The sequence below is a fragment of the Anopheles moucheti genome, unplaced genomic scaffold, assembly GCF_943734755.1.
Source record: "Anopheles moucheti unplaced genomic scaffold, idAnoMoucSN_F20_07 scaffold_24_ctg1, whole genome shotgun sequence".
NCBI lineage: Eukaryota > Metazoa > Arthropoda > Insecta > Diptera > Culicidae > Anopheles > Anopheles moucheti.
In genome coordinates, this window is record NW_026453616.1 from 860,545 (window position 1) to 881,920 (window position 21,376).

The 21,376-nt window shown below is 39.0% G+C and overlaps 1 protein-coding gene and 2 long non-coding RNA genes across 3 annotated transcripts; all 3 read right to left on the reverse strand.

The window, feature by feature from the left end:
* Window positions 1-831: 831 nt before the first annotated feature.
* On the reverse strand, window positions 832-1,366 carry LOC128309219 (uncharacterized). Its single transcript, XR_008288840.1, has 3 exons — window positions 1,313-1,366; window positions 1,054-1,222; window positions 832-985 (listed from the first exon to the last, which is right to left on the reverse strand). It is a non-coding gene; the product is annotated as an uncharacterized LOC128309219 (long non-coding RNA).
* A 2,209-nt stretch (window positions 1,367-3,575) lies between these two features.
* Window positions 3,576-5,657, reverse strand: LOC128309204 (putative nuclease HARBI1). Its single transcript, XM_053045587.1, has 4 exons — window positions 5,550-5,657; window positions 5,406-5,483; window positions 3,835-4,044; window positions 3,576-3,641 (listed from the first exon to the last, which is right to left on the reverse strand). Exons 1-4 carry the CDS (start codon window positions 5,655-5,657, stop codon window positions 3,576-3,578), a joined length of 462 nt encoding a protein of 153 aa, XP_052901547.1.
* A 5,708-nt stretch (window positions 5,658-11,365) lies between these two features.
* On the reverse strand, window positions 11,366-11,888 carry LOC128309176 (uncharacterized). Its single transcript, XR_008288839.1, has 3 exons — window positions 11,847-11,888; window positions 11,588-11,756; window positions 11,366-11,519 (listed from the first exon to the last, which is right to left on the reverse strand). It is a non-coding gene; the product is annotated as an uncharacterized LOC128309176 (long non-coding RNA).
* Between the last annotated feature and the right edge of the window lie 9,488 nt (window positions 11,889-21,376).

Consider the following 21,376-nt stretch of genomic DNA (forward strand, 5'->3'; position numbering starts at 1 on the left):
AGCGGTACGTACTTTCATGAACGGATTAAAAAAACCTTAGCACCAGATTCTTTTTGCAAGCAAGGAAACCCTTAACTCTTAATAAAGCCATTTTGTATGCTCTTGAATGCGGACCAAGTGAGACAATCGATGATGCAACATTTTAGGGCAAACTTTACATAGAGGTACAAACAATAATAATACATATAAATATAAATAATAATACATATAAATATAAATATATATCCCATATCCCATAAATAAAAAAAATTACACAGTATACTACAATGAAAGCCAAAATGAAAAATTAGTAAAGACGTATTAAGCCTCAGATCAAGATCAGGCCTCAGTCAGATCAAATGAGATCATACAGCAGAATAAGTATGATCTAATTTGTTTTGTGCTCCGTAGGAGATTGAAATGGTAAAACAAATTGGCATTTGAATTATTTATTAACAAATCGGTCATAAACGCGTTGTTTATTGTTAACTGTTCTTACAGAACAAACGATCAATTTCACCGCATTGTAATGCATTCTCACAAACACCACATTTGTGTTCCTTTAGAGCATATTGAAATGTAAAGTTGTCAGATCTATATATTTGTTTTTCATTAGAAATTAAACACCAACACGAAAAACATAATTTTCCCCTTTCGAACAATAATTTTCCGGAACCAACATTGTTTGCAGCCCCAAACCATTCTGTATCCTATAACAGATCAATCGAGTAGTCTTTTAACAGTTTTGTGTGATACGGCTAGGCGGTGCTATTGGCATCACTTAAATTGGGGTGATGTGGTGCTGAGCATGTTAAACGTTACTGTAATATAGCTACGATGGTTTACTCGATTAGTACATTGATAAAGGTTCGACGTGGTTGAAAAAAAGGGACTATCGTCATCATCATAGTTTGAAAGACATAGATATACATCAATGTTTGTACTCACTGCGTAATAGTGTGTGGCGAACACGTAATGTTTGTCGTGTCTATATTTTATTCAATCCCTACAATGAAAGATATTAACATTAAGCTTAAAAAACACGCCAATCAATTGGTCACACAATCTACTTACCTCTATCTGGATTATACTCTATCAGTCAGAAGAATATAATCCTTGAAGCAAACACCAAACTACTAACGCTTGCTTTCCACACTACGTTTAATTCCTCACATTCGTTTAATAATGGCACTGTGTATAGCATTTCCGGCCATCGCCGTTCTTCATACAAGGAAAAAATGTCCTATGAATAATTGGTACATACGTTATTGTGACGACGATTTAAGGCAGTGATGATTTAATAACATATGAATATAGCTTATTAAACAATTACCTCCTTTTACTACCGAGCACCACCACTTGAAAGAAAACACTCGTTGCTAAAGGTAGGTTTTGTATCGCAGCCCTGCGCTAAATCGGTCGAATGACGAATTGATTAGCCGTAGCACCACATTGATGAGAGCACGTAACACCACAAAACACTTGCAAATGTGTACACTATCAAACTTTTTAGCACTTTTAGCAGTACGGCCTGGCCATTCTTTCGAGTAAAACACCGATTGATTGAATATAAAAGCATCGATTCGGCTCACAACACCACGCAACAACTAGCACAATTTCACATCACTTGCGACATTTTGACAGCACAATGATTTTCCATTTTTCAATCGTAACCGTGCGTTTACACGAAGATTATAATTAATTTTTTTGACAGATTGAATTAATTTTTCCTCCGACAAATTAATTTTTACCTCCGAAAAATTAATTTTTGCTCCGACAAATTAATTTTTTCCTCCGAAAAATTAATCGCTACTGTCAAAATCGATTAAAGCTCTGGTACCCTTTAATTGTGAACAAACAGTGAATAACATTGGAACATTTTAGCAGTGGTATGTATTTGTGTATTAAAATATTGTGATAATTACCAAATGTTTACTGAAAAATGTTTTAATATTATTTTTTTAGCAATGGAAAGCGAAAACAATCGTTCTAGATTGGTAAGTTTGTGCGTGTTTTTAGCGGTGCCGCATTGAATCGCCACCGAGAGTAGTGTGTGTGTGTGTTTTTTTGAATTTGAATTGAATTTGAATGTTTCGAATTATTGTTGTACATTTTACATTCGGTGTTGTTTTTGTGCCAAAAGATTCTGTCCCTATTATGATTATGATTATTTTATCTTGTTCTATTTGTACCCTTGCTGCCCTGTCCATCGCCTTCCTTCCTTCGGATCCTTCCTGCGGATGCTGCTGCTCTTGGTGCTCCGATGTACTGTCTGCCGTTGATGTTGTCCTTTGGGGTTTAATTAACTGTCCGCAGCTTGTGCCGCTGCTGTTCCTGTTGTCCACAACACTCTCCACTGTTGTTGAGGTCGCTGCTGCCCTTGCTGAAAACTGTACTGCCCGGTGTTGCTGTTGCTAAATTCCTGTTATTGCTGTTGCTGATGCCACTGCAGCTGTTATACTTTGCAACATTTAATTTTTACAGTCATAATCCATTCATATTCCAGCCCCGTCCAATGGCGTTCCTAAACTCTGAAAGGCAGAAAGGGCTAAGTAGAATAACCTTACTTGCAGTTGCGTAAAATGTTAACAGCAACGGGATAACACTTAGCTGTTCGAATGCAGCTCAACTGGGTTAACGTTATTTGTGTTTTCTTATTTTTTTTCGGAGTAATTAATCGGTTTCCCCTTACTATGATGGTTTTAGAGCAATGAAGCTAGCCTACGGCTGGTGAATGAGGTCGAGACCAGACATATCTTGTGGTCGAAACGTAGCCCTCTGTACAAAAACAGTACGCTACGAGGAGATGCCTGGTCAGAGGTGGGCGAAGCCCTAAACCTCACAAAGGAGGTGGCGGAGAGGTGTTGGAAGAAGATGGTTGCCATTTACCGGATCAACAAGGCGAAGATCAAAAGAAGCCAGCAAACTGGATCAGGTGATTGATAGTGGGACGTAATTAAAAACTGATTAATTTACGAAACATTCGTTTATTGCAGCTTCTGCGGATGTTTTCCGGCCGAAGTGGTTCGCCTACGAGGCAATGATGTTTTTAGACGACACTATGACCGACGATGAGCATCTGAATACGGTATGTAACCATCTTGCATATATTAAAAATATGAATTTATTTACGGGGTTTGGTTTGCAGATTTAGCATGTAATTCTTTTAATTAATTTGGTGGTGGCTCTAAAAAGAGCCGATTGGTTTTTGCTTACTGTAAGTAAGTCACTGATTTGTGTTCAAGGCCGTGCAGGTGTCCCTTTTAAAGTTTGTACCGTCTAACGAGTCCGACGATTGTTGCGAACAAAATCGGATGCTATATGCTTCCGAATTTTCAGCAAACGATTGGACGTCCTAGTCGAAAAGTTCTGCAAGCCAATCATTCGTCCCGTCGATCTTTCGCCTTCCACTCTTCCATTGTCCGGTGTGTTGGCCAATGGTGGAGGAGCGTCAATGGAGCTTGAACCACGTTTTCTTATAAAGTTATGTAAGTAAACCGTAGTCATTACGATGGTCTTTACTTTCTCGGGTTCTAGAGAAATCGTCCCTTTATAAATGCGGAAACGGTTTGCTAAAATCCCGAACGCATTTTCAACTACCACGCGAGCTCGAGAGTGACGAGTATTAAATACTCGCTCCATACTTCCTGTAGGATGTTCACCTGCGAAGGGACGTATGCAGTATGAAGTAAAGGCAAACGCCTTGTCTCCTAACAGGAAGTATGGAACGCGGATGGTGTAGGGAATCCGCAATGGCTCAGGTTCTGGAATATTAAGACTGTTGTTTTCCAAACGCTGGCACAAACAACTATTCTTGAATACACCTCCGTCTGAAATGCCTCCTTTTCCTCCAACATCGGCATGCAAGAAATTGTAGTCAGCGTCGACTACCGCAAGTAGTACGATGCTGAAAAAATTTTTGTAGTTGTAGTACTCCGATCCACTGTGGCTTGGTGCCCGAATTCGAACATGCTTGCCATCGATGGCACCTATGGCATGGGGGAAATTCCATCGGTCTTCAAATTTTTTCGATACTTCTCGCCATTGCTGTGTATTTGACGGCATCTAAAAGAAGAACATAACATTTAACATTAGTTTATTTATTTGGATATTTATTGATTAGCAAACCACTACCCCGTTATTTAATGATATGTATTTTATAATTCCTTATTTAAACAATACTAACATACCTTAAGATTAAATGTATTTGTTTTATTTATTTTCAGTTCTACGACGTTGCCCAATCGGAACAGCACTCCTCCCAAAGTATCCCAACACCACCAACCACCCACTCAACACCACCAACCACCCACCGAACACCACCAACCATTCACCCAACACCACCAACCACCCACCCAACACCACCAACCATTCATCCAACACCACCAACCACCCACCCAACACCACCAACCATTCACCCAACACCACCAACCATTCACCCAACACCACCAACCACCCACCCAACACCACCAACCATTCACCCAACACCACCAACCACCCACCGAACACCACCAACCATTCACCCAACACCACCAACCACCCACCGAACACCACCAACCATTCACCCAACACCACCAACCACCCACCCAACACCACCAACCATTCACCCAACACCACCAACCACCCACCGAACACCACCAACCATTCACCCAACACCACCAACCACCCACCCAACACCAACTACACAACCAACAACATCAACATCCTACTCCCAAACACTTTCCTCCGCAATAGATAGTGATCGTGCCAACACTTTCGGCCAGTACATCACCGCATGGCTCAAATCTTACGAAGGTGCCGATCAGCTGCTGGCTATAAATTACGTCGAGAAGGCAAAGCTGGCAATGGACGAATACTATCGTAATCGCAAGAACTGAGCAGAGGTAAAATATATATTTAGTAAACCAATATTAATCAATAATACTACAATACTTTTTTTTTGTTCCATTTAGGCCTTAGGTCGAGCAGCTGGAACTCGAACGACACAGAAAACTGTACCAATAGACTTTAACATGTCTGGTAAAGTTCCATGACTATGAGTCTTGGACGATTTTTTTCCTTTTGTCAGAACGGCCTGCCCGTCGTGTCTTGAAAATTTTAAGTTCCTCACATACCTGTGATATTTATATAAGTGATCAAAACAAAAAATCACTTTACAGCAAACGTTAACATGGAATTATTTTGTATTTATAACTTTGCGATTATAATTATTCTATAGCAAAAAGGCTGTTATGATTTTATACACTGTTTAAATAAAGAAATATTTTTGTTAACAAATAAGCAATCATTGTAATAACATTATCTTTTCTTTTGATGACATATTTGATGATACTTTTAAGAAAATACAAACAAGTAACGGAGTGATGTAAAAATTCATAAGTTACTCTACATGTACGTTCTTCAGAAGAACAAAAAACAATACTTACTTTTACATAGCTCCGTAGTTGTTCGTTGAGAACCGCACACACATCCTTCACAATGCTACTGATTAACGACTTGGAAACCTAAAAAATAACCGCATTACTTTTAATAATTTTGTTTATTAATATTATTAATCGTTTGTTGCTTACACGAAATATAAACTGCAGGCTGGTGAATGTTTCTCCAGTTGCCAAAAAGCGCAAAGTTATCATTAACCTTTCTTGGGCCGTGACTGCTTCACGCATATTTGTGTCCATCCTCTGAATTCTCGGCCCAACAAACGACAAAAGATGATCAAAATCTTCCTTCGTCATCCGTAGGAATGTTTTAATCGTCTCATTCACTTGTTCTGCCATGATGGTGTCCATCAATCGGTTCCCAGCCTGATCTCTTCGATGGAACATTTCGATTGCCCACCATCGACGTGTTCTACGCTCTCGTCGTCCGTATGTATGGTCATTATCAGTGACCGGTACAACACCGTCTTCATTCATTTTTTCACAGAGCTTAGATAGCTTAGAGAGCAGTTCTATATATTTCACACCGTTTCTCGAGTCACTATGCAATAAACACCGTTGAATTTTGTTTGGATTCCGCGCGCTAGGCCACAACAAGGATAAAATTGACATAAATTGCGTTTATACATTCAGTTCAAGATCGCGAGTAGAGGACTATCTTCCCAGCATGCAAAAGACAGCCGGACGGGCTAACATTGTCGATTTACGCTACACAGTTCAAGAGTGCACGTGTTTTTAAGGCATTTTTACTGAATTATGGTCAGCAATTTTATCTGATATGGCTTTGAGAAGATTTTACCTAATTTTACAAACACGTTTTATTAACATTCAAACGATTTTTCAACATTTTGCAAGTTTTAGCCCACCTTCGGGAGCATTGCTATTGTTGATGTTGGTACCTTGGGCAGCATATTGGGTGTCACGCCGTCATCAAGAAGAAGAAGAAGAAGAAGCACACGTAAACAACACGAGTGAAGCCGCTGCAGAAACGAACGAGTTTTATCTGCAATTATATAAAATGCAGTTGTTTACATGCAGAAAATAACAATGAGGAGTCTTCTGCATCTGCTACCATAGCGAAAAAAGCGTTATTCGCACATTTATCACCGTCATGTTCGTGCAACCGGTACCACCGTCATGATCATGCTGCCGGCAGAACCAAAGGAATGAAAGAAATGAATGTACTTTTTTACCATGATACAGGTTCATCTTGTACTAGAAGAGGGTCCTTAACCTTTAGATGATCCTTTTACATCGCACAACAGCTCCAGTGCCATCTCGCAGTGGTTAAAATAGGTTACAATTTTCAGCACCGCATCCGACCTATGAATGTGCATGTGATATTCTTCGTCGTGAAAGTTAAATTATTATCGCACGTTTGGTTGCAAGCAGAGCTCTTGTTACATTATATTTGCCCCTCTAATATATTGACAATAGTTTACGTTACAATCCCAGGAAAACAAGACGAGACAAACTCATGATGGTTTGATGACGGTAATGATGATGCTGTTCCACTGGAATCAGTGTCCGAAAATGCATGTAAAATAGAGACTATTTATACCTCCATTCAATCCAGGAAACACTTTTCTCTGAGGCTGAAGCTTCAACGAAACCAAAATACATACCGACCTTTAACTGCACCATCAATTTGGTGCATCTAGCGCAAATTCATGACGAAGACATACACAGCAGTGCATATTTCGCTTGGCTCTATCATGGGTGCTTTTATAGCCCTATATTAGCCCCCAATTCAACACAGACGTAAAAGACAAATACATAACACATTAGAGATTCAAACACATACAATACGAGTTCGATTCTAAATATAGACAGTAAAATGATTGGGGGATGCATAGAAGAAAAAAGAACTGGTAAGGAATGGTGGGAGAGGGGAGGGATGGAGCTGAAAATTTTGTTTTTGGCAGCGTTGCCAATTTTTTGGCTACTGCAAATGTCAAAACCTGCCTTAGCCATCGTTATTCGGGCGCCCGAAGGTACCAATTTCGGGCGCCCCGCGGGAGCATTTTCGGGCGCCCTTTCGTGTGACGTTTGGAGCTTGGGTTTCCATCAAAAAATTAATTTGTCGGAGCAAAAATTAATTCAATCTGTCAAAAAATTAATTTTTCGGAGGAAAAAATTAATTCAATCTGTCAAAAAAATTAATTATAATCTTCGTGTAAACGCACGGTAACACATCCATACATCTGCATCCGACGATTGACTGTTGAAGAGTTGCCAAACATCCCTAAATTGAAAACATCGATCCGGACGTTTCGAAAAACATTCGAATATAAGTTCGACAACGAAAAATTATAATCTTCCATAAGAACGCACTATGGGCAAATATGCCATTTCAATCAAACTTCGGGATAAATTATGTATTGAAGGAGTTTTGGTAAAAGAATGTTGGGTGAAAGATATTTGGGTAAAAGATGTTTGTAGTCTCCCCCCCCCCTAGGGTTTGAAGCTACCCTGAAACGTTTCAAGCACATCAATTGGTGGTTTGGTCATATGGTGTGACAAATTAAATGTCAACATGGTATGTTTACATTTTTGTTTCTCATTGCAATCACTGCATCACCGAATTGCATCATTGTGAAAATAATGAACGGAATAATACCGGCAGCCTAGAGATGGATTGCAACAGCTGGGACACTTTCTTCGACCAGAACGAAGTGGTATGTAGGTCATGGGTATTTGCAACGGGCCTCGAGTTATTTTTTAAAGCATTTTAAATCGATTGATGGACCAGTGGTTTGAATTTGATGCAGCCTGCATGATGTGACCTTGCATTGGAAATGATTTATTTATCGTAATTCGATTACCCACTTCCCGGTGAACGAATGATTCAGGCTAGGTTATAACCTTGCCCGGATCATATTCCGCATGCACAGGGGACAAATACACAGAGTAACACTTATTTATACCCAATATGAAGGCTGGTCTTTTCATATAAAATATGGTTAAACCCTTTTGCTTCAAGCCGAATAGGATTGGCTGTCGCCCTTAATCGTTGATAACTTGTCCTTTATCCAGGATAGAAGCGTCCCAACAAAAAAGACGGTATTCGAGGTTTCGCTTTGGATTACCTTACCTTAATAAGGGCTACTTAATGTAGAGCTACTTACCTAATGATTACTCGTGTTAGTATCGAGCACAGGAAATGATATGCACGTGTGAGTTATTTCCCATTTTCTGTCAGCAATACAGCAACTAACGTGTTGGGTAAAATATCTAAGCAATTTGCTTTATTTTATTCCCGCCAGCTATCTTGATCCGATTAGTAGATTGATTTTATAGTTTGACCGTGGCCTATGGTGTGGTCTGGTTGTCCAATACTGGTTTCAGTATACTCATGGCAAACCAGCCATTTGGGAAAATCGGCACCTGATACTTTTTTTCTCTCATTGATTCCAAATTGTTCAATCTACATTTTGAACGCAAATGGAAGAAAAAGTGATCGCAGTAGTGGCGCTATGGTTTCCGAAATTGAAGGATGTTTATTATTAGCTTAGTAATTGTATTACATTTTTTCTTCAAGTGATCCAATTCCAGGTATTCCAGGAATACCTTTCGAAAATTCCAGGTAACCACACATTTACATCACATTTGTCCTGAAGGGTACCGAGTATCCTTTTTCATCGATCCAGCCATTTGATGAGCATGAGGATGCCCTGGCAAGTATCAACAATTTCACTTCACGTAGGATATAGTTTATCTTACGGATTCCGCCAAAACTATTTGTAAGGATTGGTCTTATCCTTAGGAGTGTAAAGCAAAGTCAAAGGAAAAAAGCTACCCAGACAACCTGACTACACTACGACTTTGTGGTCGTAAAAGCAAATTTTTTCGAAATCGTGCTATTTATATCATGCCGACAGAGAATACATGGGAATAAAAACAGAAACTTTTCCAATGACTGGAAAACTTTCAATATTTAACTGTTTAACTGTTTTATTTAACTGCTTTTACAAATTCCGTACAGTTGCCGAAAACTCGATATTCAACATAAAATGCTTTGTCAAGTTACGCATTGTCGCATTTGACATTCCAACACATGCTTCGGTTCATATTAATTGATAGTGATTTGAGTTGTCTATTCAATAGGTTTAATTTGGATTTATTTGTGGTTTGTGCGATTTTTGTTATAATTGTGACCTGATGCAAACCTTGTAAATAAAATGAAAGTGAAATGTCTGAACAACACTACGCGCAATACTTAAAAAAAGTGGTATTTTGTACCGACGAAAGCGACTCCTGGACGAACTGAGAAAAGAAGATATAAGTCATACTGCCGCAGAGCTACCATTTAACCAAACTGATGATGGTTTGTTTTATTGTCTATTATTTAGTCTGTTAGTTAAAATTCATCAGTAATTCGTTCTTCGTTTAAGGTGTAGTGAAACCAGGTTGTGACACAGCAGAAGAGCTTGTTGGCGATGCATCGTTCATCGATGAGGTGGAAGATAACGCTGTTCCTAGTGTCTCCGGCAGATCTAGCGATGATGAATTTGAGAGTGACGAAGGAGTCATTGATTTGGTGAATTTCGTGTTGATTTTTATGAACTGTCATCACAAACTCGATCACAAAGTGCGGTCAGTGCCCCTGGTATCAACAAACACCTATAATAGACTGGGACCTTAAACACCAATTAAAAGCAGGGAAAAGTAGCCACATAGCCAACCAAACATTCACACGTCAGATCTGTAACAAGTATCAACACCAGCAACACATCTTCACCGACGGCCGTTCTAAACGAAGCTGCCGGATGCGGAATACACTCCACTCACGTCAATAGTGCCATTAAACTACCTAACAACACTTCCATTTTTTCCGCAGAAGCAGTAGCTATGCTTATCGCCGCCGGCGAAAGTCTTCGCAGTGTTAAGCCCAACGTGATTTTCACCGACAGCGCCAGAGTACTACCCGCCATAGAACACGGCGTTGTTCAAGACCCACACATCCAACTCTTTGGCCAACAAAAACAACTAAAACAATCCATCTCAGCATTTGGTGATGAGATCGAAAAACTTGCAAAAAAAAAACTATCTGCAGCTCATGTATCGTACGGTACATTTTTAAATGAAACAGCCGCTACTAATATTGCAGAGCCAATAGCGGTACGTACTTTCATGAACGGATTAAAAAAACCTTAGCACCAGATTCTTTTTGCAAGCAAGGAAACCCTTAACTCTTAATAAAGCCATTTTGTATGCTCTTGAATGCGGACCAAGTGAGACAATCGATGATGCAACATTTTAGGGCAAACTTTACATAGAGGTACAAACAATAATAATACATATAAATATAAATAATAATACATATAAATATAAATATATATCCCATATCCCATAAATAAAAAAAATTACACAGTATACTACAATGAAAGCCAAAATGAAAAATTAGTAAAGACGTATTAAGCCTCAGATCAAGATCAGGCCTCAGTCAGATCAAATGAGATCATACAGCAGAATAAGTATGATCTAATTTGTTTTGTGCTCCGTAGGAGATTGAAATGGTAAAACAAATTGGCATTTGAATTATTTATTAACAAATCGGTCATAAACGCGTTGTTTATTGTTAACTGTTCTTACAGAACAAACGATCAATTTCACCGCATTGTAATGCATTCTCACAAACACCACATTTGTGTTCCTTTAGAGCATATTGAAATGTAAAGTTGTCAGATCTATATATTTGTTTTTCATTAGAAATTAAACACCAACACGAAAAACATAATTTTCCCCTTTCGAACAATAATTTTCCGGAACCAACATTGTTTGCAGCCCCAAACCATTCTGTATCCTATAACAGATCAATCGAGTAGTCTTTTAACAGTTTTGTGTGATACGGCTAGGCGGTGCTATTGGCATCACTTAAATTGGGGTGATGTGGTGCTGAGCATGTTAAACGTTACTGTAATATAGCTACGATGGTTTACTCGATTAGTACATTGATAAAGGTTCGACGTGGTTGAAAAAAAGGGACTATCGTCATCATCATAGTTTGAAAGACATAGATATACATCAATGTTTGTACTCACTGCGTAATAGTGTGTGGCGAACACGTAATGTTTGTCGTGTCTATATTTTATTCAATCCCTACAATGAAAGATATTAACATTAAGCTTAAAAAACACGCCAATCAATTGGTCACACAATCTACTTACCTCTATCTGGATTATACTCTATCAGTCAGAAGAATATAATCCTTGAAGCAAACACCAAACTACTAACGCTTGCTTTCCACACTACGTTTAATTCCTCACATTCGTTTAATAATGGCACTGTGTATAGCATTTCCGGCCATCGCCGTTCTTCATACAAGGAAAAAATGTCCTATGAATAATTGGTACATACGTTATTGTGACGACGATTTAAGGCAGTGATGATTTAATAACATATGAATATAGCTTATTAAACAATTACCTCCTTTTACTACCGAGCACCACCACTTGAAAGAAAACACTCGTTGCTAAAGGTAGGTTTTGTATCGCAGCCCTGCGCTAAATCGGTCGAATGACGAATTGATTAGCCGTAGCACCACATTGATGAGAGCACGTAACACCACAAAACACTTGCAAATGTGTACACTATCAAACTTTTTAGCACTTTTAGCAGTACGGCCTGGCCATTCTTTCGAGTAAAACACCGATTGATTGAATATAAAAGCATCGATTCGGCTCACAACACCACGCAACAACTAGCACAATTTCACATCACTTGCGACATTTTGACAGCACAATGATTTTCCATTTTTCAATCGTAACACATCCATACATCTGCATCCGACGATTGACTGTTGAAGAGTTGCCAAACATCCCTAAATTGAAAACATCGATCCGGACGTTTCGAAAAACATTCGAATATAAGTTCGACAACGAAAAATTATAATCTTCCATAAGAACGCACTATGGGCAAATATGCCATTTCAATCAAACTTCGGGATAAATTATGTATTGAAGGAGTTTTGGTAAAAGAATGTTGGGTGAAAGATATTTGGGTAAAAGATGTTTGTAGTCTCCCCCCCCCCTAGGGTTTGAAGCTACCCTGAAACGTTTCAAGCACATCAATTGGTGGTTTGGTCATATGGTGTGACAAATTAAATGTCAACATGGTATGTTTACATTTTTGTTTCTCATAAATATTGGCGGTTTAAAGCGGAAATTTGAAAGCAACAGAGTGCATTAATTATGAATAATTTTTGTGTGCCAAAAATTACGAGAGGTAATTTTTTATTTCAAACTGCATGCTCAATTAACGCGACTTGTGGTGTAAGGTAAGCAAAGCATTTTAATGAAAGTAAGCGGCTCGTTTTAACGCATGTAATGCATTTTCTTTCTTTGTAGTGCAGTGAATATGTGAGCGGGCGTTGGCCGCTTTCAATGGTAGGTTCTCTACAAGGCATGGAAAATATTTTACTGTTAGCTTCGTAGCTGTTAGCTTATGCTCGAAGACGGGATGCTACTGAATCTGTGAAGAAATTAAACAGAAAAGTCCTGCGTGAAGGATCCCAGCGATTAATGGTCGGGTAAGTTCTCTACAAAGTATGGAAAATAGTTTACTGTTAGCTTCACAGCTGTTAGCCTACGTTCGAAGACGAGATGCTGCCCCTGCCGCGATATACGATGAGCCGGTAACCAGCCTTTGGCGATCTTTAACGGATCCGTTCCGCTACAAGCCACATTCGTTTGGGCAAGTTAAGAAAAGATAACACGGGTAAGAGCTTTAGCCAAATTTTCCTGGCATCCACAAAATTGTCGCAGTTCTAACAAAGCATTAGGACGACCATAATCCACTGCAGTCGGCTAATTCTTTTGAGAGTTTAGTACCAGGCCATTCGATTTGAGATGCTAGAATACAATTTTAACATGTTTCGATGCTCCTTTTCAGTGGAGGTAACAAACACCGCCAGAACATTGGGATCTGCTAATATATCGTCCATGAAGCGCTCAAGTGGCTGGCTTGCGTTGCACAATCCGAATTGTATCATTGTGAAAATAATGAACGGAATAATACCGGCAGCCTAGAGATGGATTGCAACAGCTGGGACACTTTCTTCGACCGGAACGAAGTGGTATGTAGATCATGGGTATTTGCAACGGGTCTCGGGTTATTTTTTAAGCACTTTCAAGCGATTGATGGACCAGTGGTTTGAATTTGATGCAGCCTGCATGATGTGACCTTGCATTGGAAATTATTTACTTATCGTAATTCGATTACCCACTTCCCGGTGAACGAATGATTCAGGCTAGGTTAAGATATGGTTAAACCCTTTTGCTTCAAGTCCAAACGATAGAAGGATAGAAGCGTCCCAACGACAAAGACGGTATTCGAGGTTTCGCTTTGGATTACCTTACCTTAATAAGGGCTACTTCATGTAGGGCCATTTTCTGTCAGCAATACAGCAACTAACATGTTGGGTAAAATATCTAAGCAATTTACTTTATTTTGTTCCTGCCAGCTATCTTGATCCGATTAGTGGATTGATTTTATAGTTTGACCGTGGCCTATGGTGTGGTCTGGTTGTCTAATACTGGATTCAGTATACCCATTTTTACCAGCCATTTGGGAGAATCAGCACCTGGTACTATTTTCTCTCTCATCGCTATACAAATTTTAGTTGGAGGCGACGCATAACGTTTCCATGGTAACATTATTTCCCACATTCATGGATCATTTTTGATTTTACATCTCTTCTTTCAACGCCTTCCAAGATTCTCTCGCCAACTGTTGCGAACGCGAACAAAACTCATGAATGAGCATGCTAGAATCCGAAGGGGGTTAATCATAACAATTGAGAAAACCGCGAAATCAGTCGAAATGTTAAGAACGCGAACAGAACTCATGAATGAGCATGCTAGCACCCAAACTGAGGGCGCAAATCATAACAGTTGACATAAACGCGAGCTCGTAAGTAAACAACGTCCGGAGACCCGTTCGAAAAGCGCATAAACAATAAGAGCCCTCACCGTTGATACTGTAAACAAATACAATCGACTATACGACAATTATCGCAAATAAGCAGACGCAATGCGACCGTCAACGGGCGTGTACACCCGACACCAATAGATTTGCCAACATAAGAAGAATAATTCGATCCTCACAATGCAAGATATGCTAAAGTAAGAACAATGATTCGATCTTTCAACATAAGATTGCTAACGTAAGGAGAATGATTATATCGTTCATCTCGTTTTCACTTTCAAATCTCGAGACACATTGTTAGTATATAAGCAGGAGACATTGCCAATAAACTGCACTTGTACTTTAAACCCTAACACGGTGCTTTCAAGTCAATTCTACGGCCCTTTCAGTGAAAGTAAAGATCCACGTTAGAAACTCGTCCTGGGAATCCAGCTACGAAGCCTAACGTCTGATCCGAACTGATCTGAAAGGTGAACGAGACTTGCGCGAGAGTCTCAGGGTAGGCCAACCTTCGCGTGGTCAACCTACGGCGGCGGACCTAGCAGTACGACTTTGTTCCCGCAGCAACACCAACAATATATTTTTCCATGTATACTATGGATTTACCAAATGGAAGTTTTTTACACGTATTGACGTCCACAGACGCGCTATTCAAGAATGTTTTTAATTGTTTAATTGTCAAAAAGATTTAAATTTTGGTAGGTGATACAGGGTGAATGGTTTCTTAAACAACAAAACTGGTACAAAACCCTATTTGAGCCGCAGCACTCAATACTTCTTCTTCTATCGGCACAACAATCTTAAGAGGTCTGGGCCTGCCATTTCTGGCTTTCTGCGTCTTTGTTTACCCGTAGCTGAATATTCAGTTCAAAGTATGGGGGATTGGTCCTGGATGGGGATTTTGGTCCCGGTCCGTTCCTGTGAAGACCGGCGTCGCTACCAACAAGCCACCGGGCCGCCCCAACGCTTCCAAATCACGGAAGACCAGAAATGGTCATTGAATACACGAAAATAGCAGCATAGAAAATAATACCATGTTTTACAGCAACTTATAAAGTTGTTAAAGAAGCTGTTTTACTGTTTGATTCGATGTTTTTACTAACAGAAATGCGAGAGTGTTTCAGGAGCATTTGCTGTTGTTGTGCTATGTTGTTTACTGTTTAAATAGAGAAAAATTTATCAAACCAGGCAACCAGGAGTCTGAAGACGCAGAATTTTGTGGACTCAAGTCCCAATGGCTAAAACGCCATCAAATGCAAATAGAAAAGTTCTTTTCTATTCAGTTCAAACCACATCAACCAATAGAACTGCCTTCCATCATCATCATGATCATTGAACTTTAACGGATATTTCGGGTTTGCCATTACAGAATTGTTGCCGTCCATGTTTGGAGTTTTTACGAGACAAGAAGAGTTTTGTAGGATAATTTTTTTTTTGCAGATCGCCTGTGCTTCAATAATCCATTACACATACTGAGCGGAAAATCAAGAAATGCAAACCTGCTAATTCTGGGCTTTTTAACTTGATTTACCCGTAACCTGGATAGTTGTTTGGATTGGCCCGTATGTAATTTTGTACCGGTCCTGTCGAATTGCGCCGCTAACAAATACGCTACCAGGCACACCCGATTAAATGGCATCATATGAAATGTGGCGCCTGTTACTGGAAAGGCATGACTCAAATAAACTGTATGTGAGGAAAAAGTCAGAAAAAAACTTGGGTAATCAGTGGTACATGAATGTGAATGCCTATTAGACTTAAGGCATATACAATCTGTTGCAGTTTTCTAATTGTAAAAGACATCGACTTTCGACGAAATTATGTGCGGTGCCCTCGAGAAGCAGGAAGCATCAAGCAGTATAATCTGACGCAAGATTGTTAAGAATTGATGCATATGGGCATCACAGTCTAGGTGGGAGCTGAACGCAAACAGGACAGGCCATATATTTTTACGTACATTTCATTCGTGATAACTGACCCAGGTTCGGGTCTTATCAACTACAATGATCAAATATATAAAACACGACGCTAGATGCCCAGATCATACGAATGGCTATAACAGACTAGGAAACGAACGTAGGCACTAAGGCTCAACGTCTGTTAAAACCTAAAACGACAACAAAAGCGCTATGTGACTTGGAATATGCTTTGCCAAATAGTTTTTTTTATGAACGACAAAGTGGCTCGAGGTGAGAAATTTGAGTTATTAAACTAAATAAAATAAAATTAACAACTTTCACCAATTGGGAAGGAAACCTCTTTTTAAACATCTTTGAGTTTGCGTACATAACGGAATTTCTGTTGCATAGCCCTGTAACCGGGCCGATTAACTAGTCGATTTCAAATTGTTCAATCTACATTTTTAAAAACAATATTGTGGTTTAATTACATAGTTCTTTAGAATATCCTATTTGTTGTACGTTCGCCGAACAAATTAGAATTTGTCGCAACGATGATATTTTAACCGATGCAATCTGCCAATGAAAACTGAGTTTGCAAAACTGTTGGCGAAAGCTACTACTTACTCTAATCCCCTATCCAAATTGAGTTTTATCACAATTTTGGTTACCACGGATAAACAAAAACAGTTAAAGGGTGTCCCAGAAAGTATAAGCACGATTTCTAAATGACGTGTCTAGTAAACGGATGGCGTAAAACAGCTGATTCTTGATATGCTTGATTGTTTACATTCAGAGCTACTAGCTAGTGCATTAAAACTATTTTTTTCAATAGCGTCTGTTGTAATGCGAGGCATTTCCGTCGAAAAGCGCAAATGCATTCGGCACAAATGGTGCTCAACACCTAACATTTCGCTAAGTCAATTAGCGCTAAGTCAATGTGGACGATCCGTCATCCAAAAGTTTCGGGAGGAGTCCAGTATCGAGGATCATCGAAGAAGCCGACAAATCTATATTTCTTGGAAAAAAGGCGATGTTATGGCAACCCATTTGCGAATGCGGTATGATGTCCAAACCGTTTGTTATAACGGAGACGATGAAGACCGATACCTACATCTGGGAGTGTTAGAATCGACGTTAATCAACCCATAATACGAAAACATACTGGTCCAGTGTTGTTTTGGCCAGGTTTGGCCTCTGTTCACTATGCCAAAGACACGATTGCATGGTATGAAGAACATGAGGTACGGTACGTGCCGAAGGAAAAGAAAGAAAACATTGAAACATTGAACAAGATTGAGAATTGAGAAAACATTTTAAAGCTGCGGAGGACATCGACAGTTTTCAAAAAGACTGGAAGAAAGTGTCGAAAATCGTTCAATTGTTGGCATACGATTAAATTTTTTTAATTTTTTTTTTTGAGAAATAATACAGAACACTCAACAAATTCTATTTATCAAATAAACATAAAGTTTCTGGAACAGGTTTTATTTTTTATCTAATTTTTAAATCGTGCTTATACTTCCGGGCACCCTTTAGTACTCCTTTACTGTAGGAAACCGATGAAAAACTGTATTCTTGGCTGTATCTTAGAAGGAGTTTTAAAAATGTGTCTGTGAAAAATGAGTTAAAGTCATCAATGTACGTAAATGGAAGATGTAGTATAGTTACATATAGCAGTTAGGTAATTATAGTAAGTAGTTATGTATTAGTTGATAAGTTGATGTATAAGTTGAGTATGGAATTAAGTTGTAACCTCAAGCTACGCATTCAGTACCGCTTGAGTTTCAATAATGGATAGATGAACACACAATAGAAGAAAAAGTGATCGCAGTTTTTTTTTAAAGAACAATTATTGTTGAATTTATTCATAATAAACCATATTAACAAAAAAAATGAGTGTACTGTCGCAGGTGCTTTGTACTGAATAGGTTTGCTATTACTAAATACTTACTCTATGGATAGAAATTCATTCTGTGGAGATTGGAAAATATAGGTTAGAATAGACTACCGATTCGGGAAATTGGAAGGACAATTATAGAGTGGAAAGTGAAAAGGATCAACTTTCATATTGGACCTGTGTCATGAAACTAAACCTTAAACATTACCCTGGCGGCACAATTGTACGAATAGGCTAGCTGTCAAACCGATCAGCCTATGCTTCCCGTATGTAGATATGTGCGTGGTCGCGAGCGTGTGTATCACCCAGCTCGTCATCGTATTATTGGCTTGTGTGGCTTTGTACCTTGCGTTGTTTGGCTACAGGTTTCACTCTACGTTCGTGCCAAGTAGTTGCAGTTTGTGAAAAGTTTATCAAAGAGAACAGAACAACTGACCAAAGATTGTGCAAGGAATATACACCTTCAAGTAAGTACTTATTACATACATTAGCTGGAACTGTTGAAAAAGTTACAGTTTCTATTAAACATGTACCATAACTATATTTCCAGATGGCAAAGAAGGGACACACTGCAGGAACCAGCAGCAACCGCAGGAAGACGATATCGATACACGGACAAACATCGAGGACGAGGACAATGCAATACTGGAAGTAGATGATCATTCCGGTGGGCATCATCATCATCATCCTGCGTTCATCGTGATAGGATGTTCCGATCGTGTGTTCCAGTTTCGGTCAGAATGCCTGACTAGAACTATTTTAAAGATTGTGCGGTAATGTATTGTAATATAAAAACATTGTAGTGAAATAAAAATTGTAAACAAAAAAAACAATAAAAAATTATTTTAATTAATATTTAATAACCTTGAAAAATAATCATCATTATGAACCTTGGGGGAAGCATCCGAGCTGTCAATCTGAATTGTACGGATAGATCTTCTTCTTCGTACCCCTAATCGTACAATTGCAATTGCTCTAACCGGTGCGCTATCAGTACAGTTGTGCTGCCAGGGTAGTACTAGAGCTAGCTTACATCTACTTAATAATATATCATTAACCTAACTAACCTACCCTATTACCGAAGAAAATAATAACAATATTTACAAGAAAAGATCTCTTATGAGCTCGGAGTTGGATCGTGAGCTGGTATTTTTTAGGCGATCCAAATCAGTACGCATCCTCTCGTGTATTAGCGGTATTTGTGTTAATTTGTGGAGGTCGTGGGTGCTGTATCTAAGAGGTAAGTTTAGGATCATTTTTAGGATATTATTTTGAATTCGTTGTAGAATAAGCATATTGGCAGGGGAGCATGTTCCCCATGCATTTGATCCATACAGTATTGCAGGCAATATTACTTGTTTGTAGAGAATGATCTTGTTCTCCGTTGTTAGTCCTCCATTCCTTTTGATTAGAGGATAAAGGCTCATTAGTGTCTCAAGGACTTTTGTTTTTATATGGTTGATGTGCTGTTTGAAAGATAATTTGCGATCTATAACTACGCCAAGATAGCGAACATGGGAGTACCATGTGATCGCATGGCCTTCTAGTTTAACACAAAAAGTGATCGCAGCAGTGGCGCTCTGGGTTCCAAAATTGAAGGATGTTTATTGTTAGCTTAGTAATTGTTTTACAATATTTATTCAAGTGATATTTTTTCATTTGATGAGCATGGGGATGCCCTGGCAAATATAAACAATTTCACTTCACGTAGGAGATAGTTTATCTTGTGGTTTTCGTCGAAACTACTTGCAAGGATTGGTCTTATCCTTAGGAGTATAAAGCAAAGTCAAAGGAAAAAAAAGTAAGTGTTGGATAAGCTTCGCAGCGAGGCACTCACGTACGCTCTCCGCGAGAGTGATCTTTCGTCGGATGATGTGGACGAGTGCCCGTTATCTCGGTGCCGATCGCAAGGAATAGGGAGTCGGGTTCGCGTCACGGTCAGAGCAAGAGCCTACCAGTTATCCTCCGATGAACCAACACTGTTTAATAAATCTGATAAGTATAAAACATAAAAGTGATAAGCAATACGGCCTGGCCGTCCCTGAATAAATAAATAAAAAAACATAAAAGTAAGGAAACACAATTACTCGTTCGGAGTGTTGAATTATACTAATTCTTTATTAAAGATTTATAGCCGCGCGGGTGCGATGTTGATTCCGCTGCGTCGATACCACTGATAATATCCATTAGCGGAGAAGCACGTCTCGACCTTAATCCGATACGATGTGCTGGTGCTGCGGATCTTCAACTTGATCTCGATTTCAAACTCCGTTAACATTCCGTTTATTAATGTCGAAGTATAGCTTTAAAACGGTAGGAAGCAGCTGCTATGTATTTAATGCGTGTAATGTGTTTACACTACAAGCTACTGTTTGTCTATAATATATTGTATTGTATGGACTGTCAATATGCCTGGGGATGAAGTTAATAATTAAGCTAAATCTTCAATTGCATTATCAAAAGACGATTTGTATCATGATTATATGATTCGACTGTGTTTTACCATTTTATTGTTACTCTCTCGTTTTCTGTTACTGTCTATGATCCGCTGTTGATTTACAGTATTAGAATGCTGTTGCGTTGGCAGCATACACTGCGATGGTACAATATTTGAATATATTTTTAGTTTGCAGCTGTCTTTCTCGTGCCTCTGGTACAATGACATTATTTTTGATAGATCCATAATTCGAATTTGCATTTTAAATCAGAAATATTCTAAACTCACGCAATTTATCATACCATCCTGGATGTAAACTTCTGATCAAAGAGCATATGCAGAATATTATGCGGGGTGTAATTTTGCAAATAACATTCATGATGGCAAGTATTGTAGCCCTGGGTATTCCATCCTTTAGTACTGTCTGGTATGGGAAACATTGTTAGATATTAAGGATTGAATGACTTCATCTCAAACTCTACCGCTACATATGGTCCGTCGTCGAATAATACGTCTGATATCTCTGGGTGATCTGGAAGATATCTCTGGATTGTGTAATTATTGTTATATAAGCAGTTTTTTTCTTCCTATATCGCCTTGGTTGACAATGTCACCAATCCATCCACTTACCTTGCTCTCTATCGATTGATAGTCCATCAAAAACGCTGCTTTCGCGTCCATGCTTACATACATCAACTTTATGGGGATAACAAACGTTTCTTTCGTTTTTTCAAGACTTGCGTGGTTTCCATGCTCATACTAGCACTGGTAGTTTCAAACGACCAGAATTTTATTA

Excerpts from the sequence above, each read along its gene's own strand:
- LOC128309204 (XM_053045587.1), bottom strand. The coding sequence starts at position 5,657 with ATGGACACAAATATGCGTGAAGCAGTCACGGCCCAAGAAAGGTTAATG. Across the intron at positions 4,045-5,405 it reads AACTACGGAGCTATGTAAAA|ATGCCGTCAAATACACAGCA; the intron begins GTAAGTATTGTT and ends TTCTTCTTTTAG. Across the intron at positions 3,642-3,834 it reads ACAATTTCTTGCATGCCGAT|GTGAACATCCTACAGGAAGT; the intron begins GTTGGAGGAAAA and ends GTCCCTTCGCAG.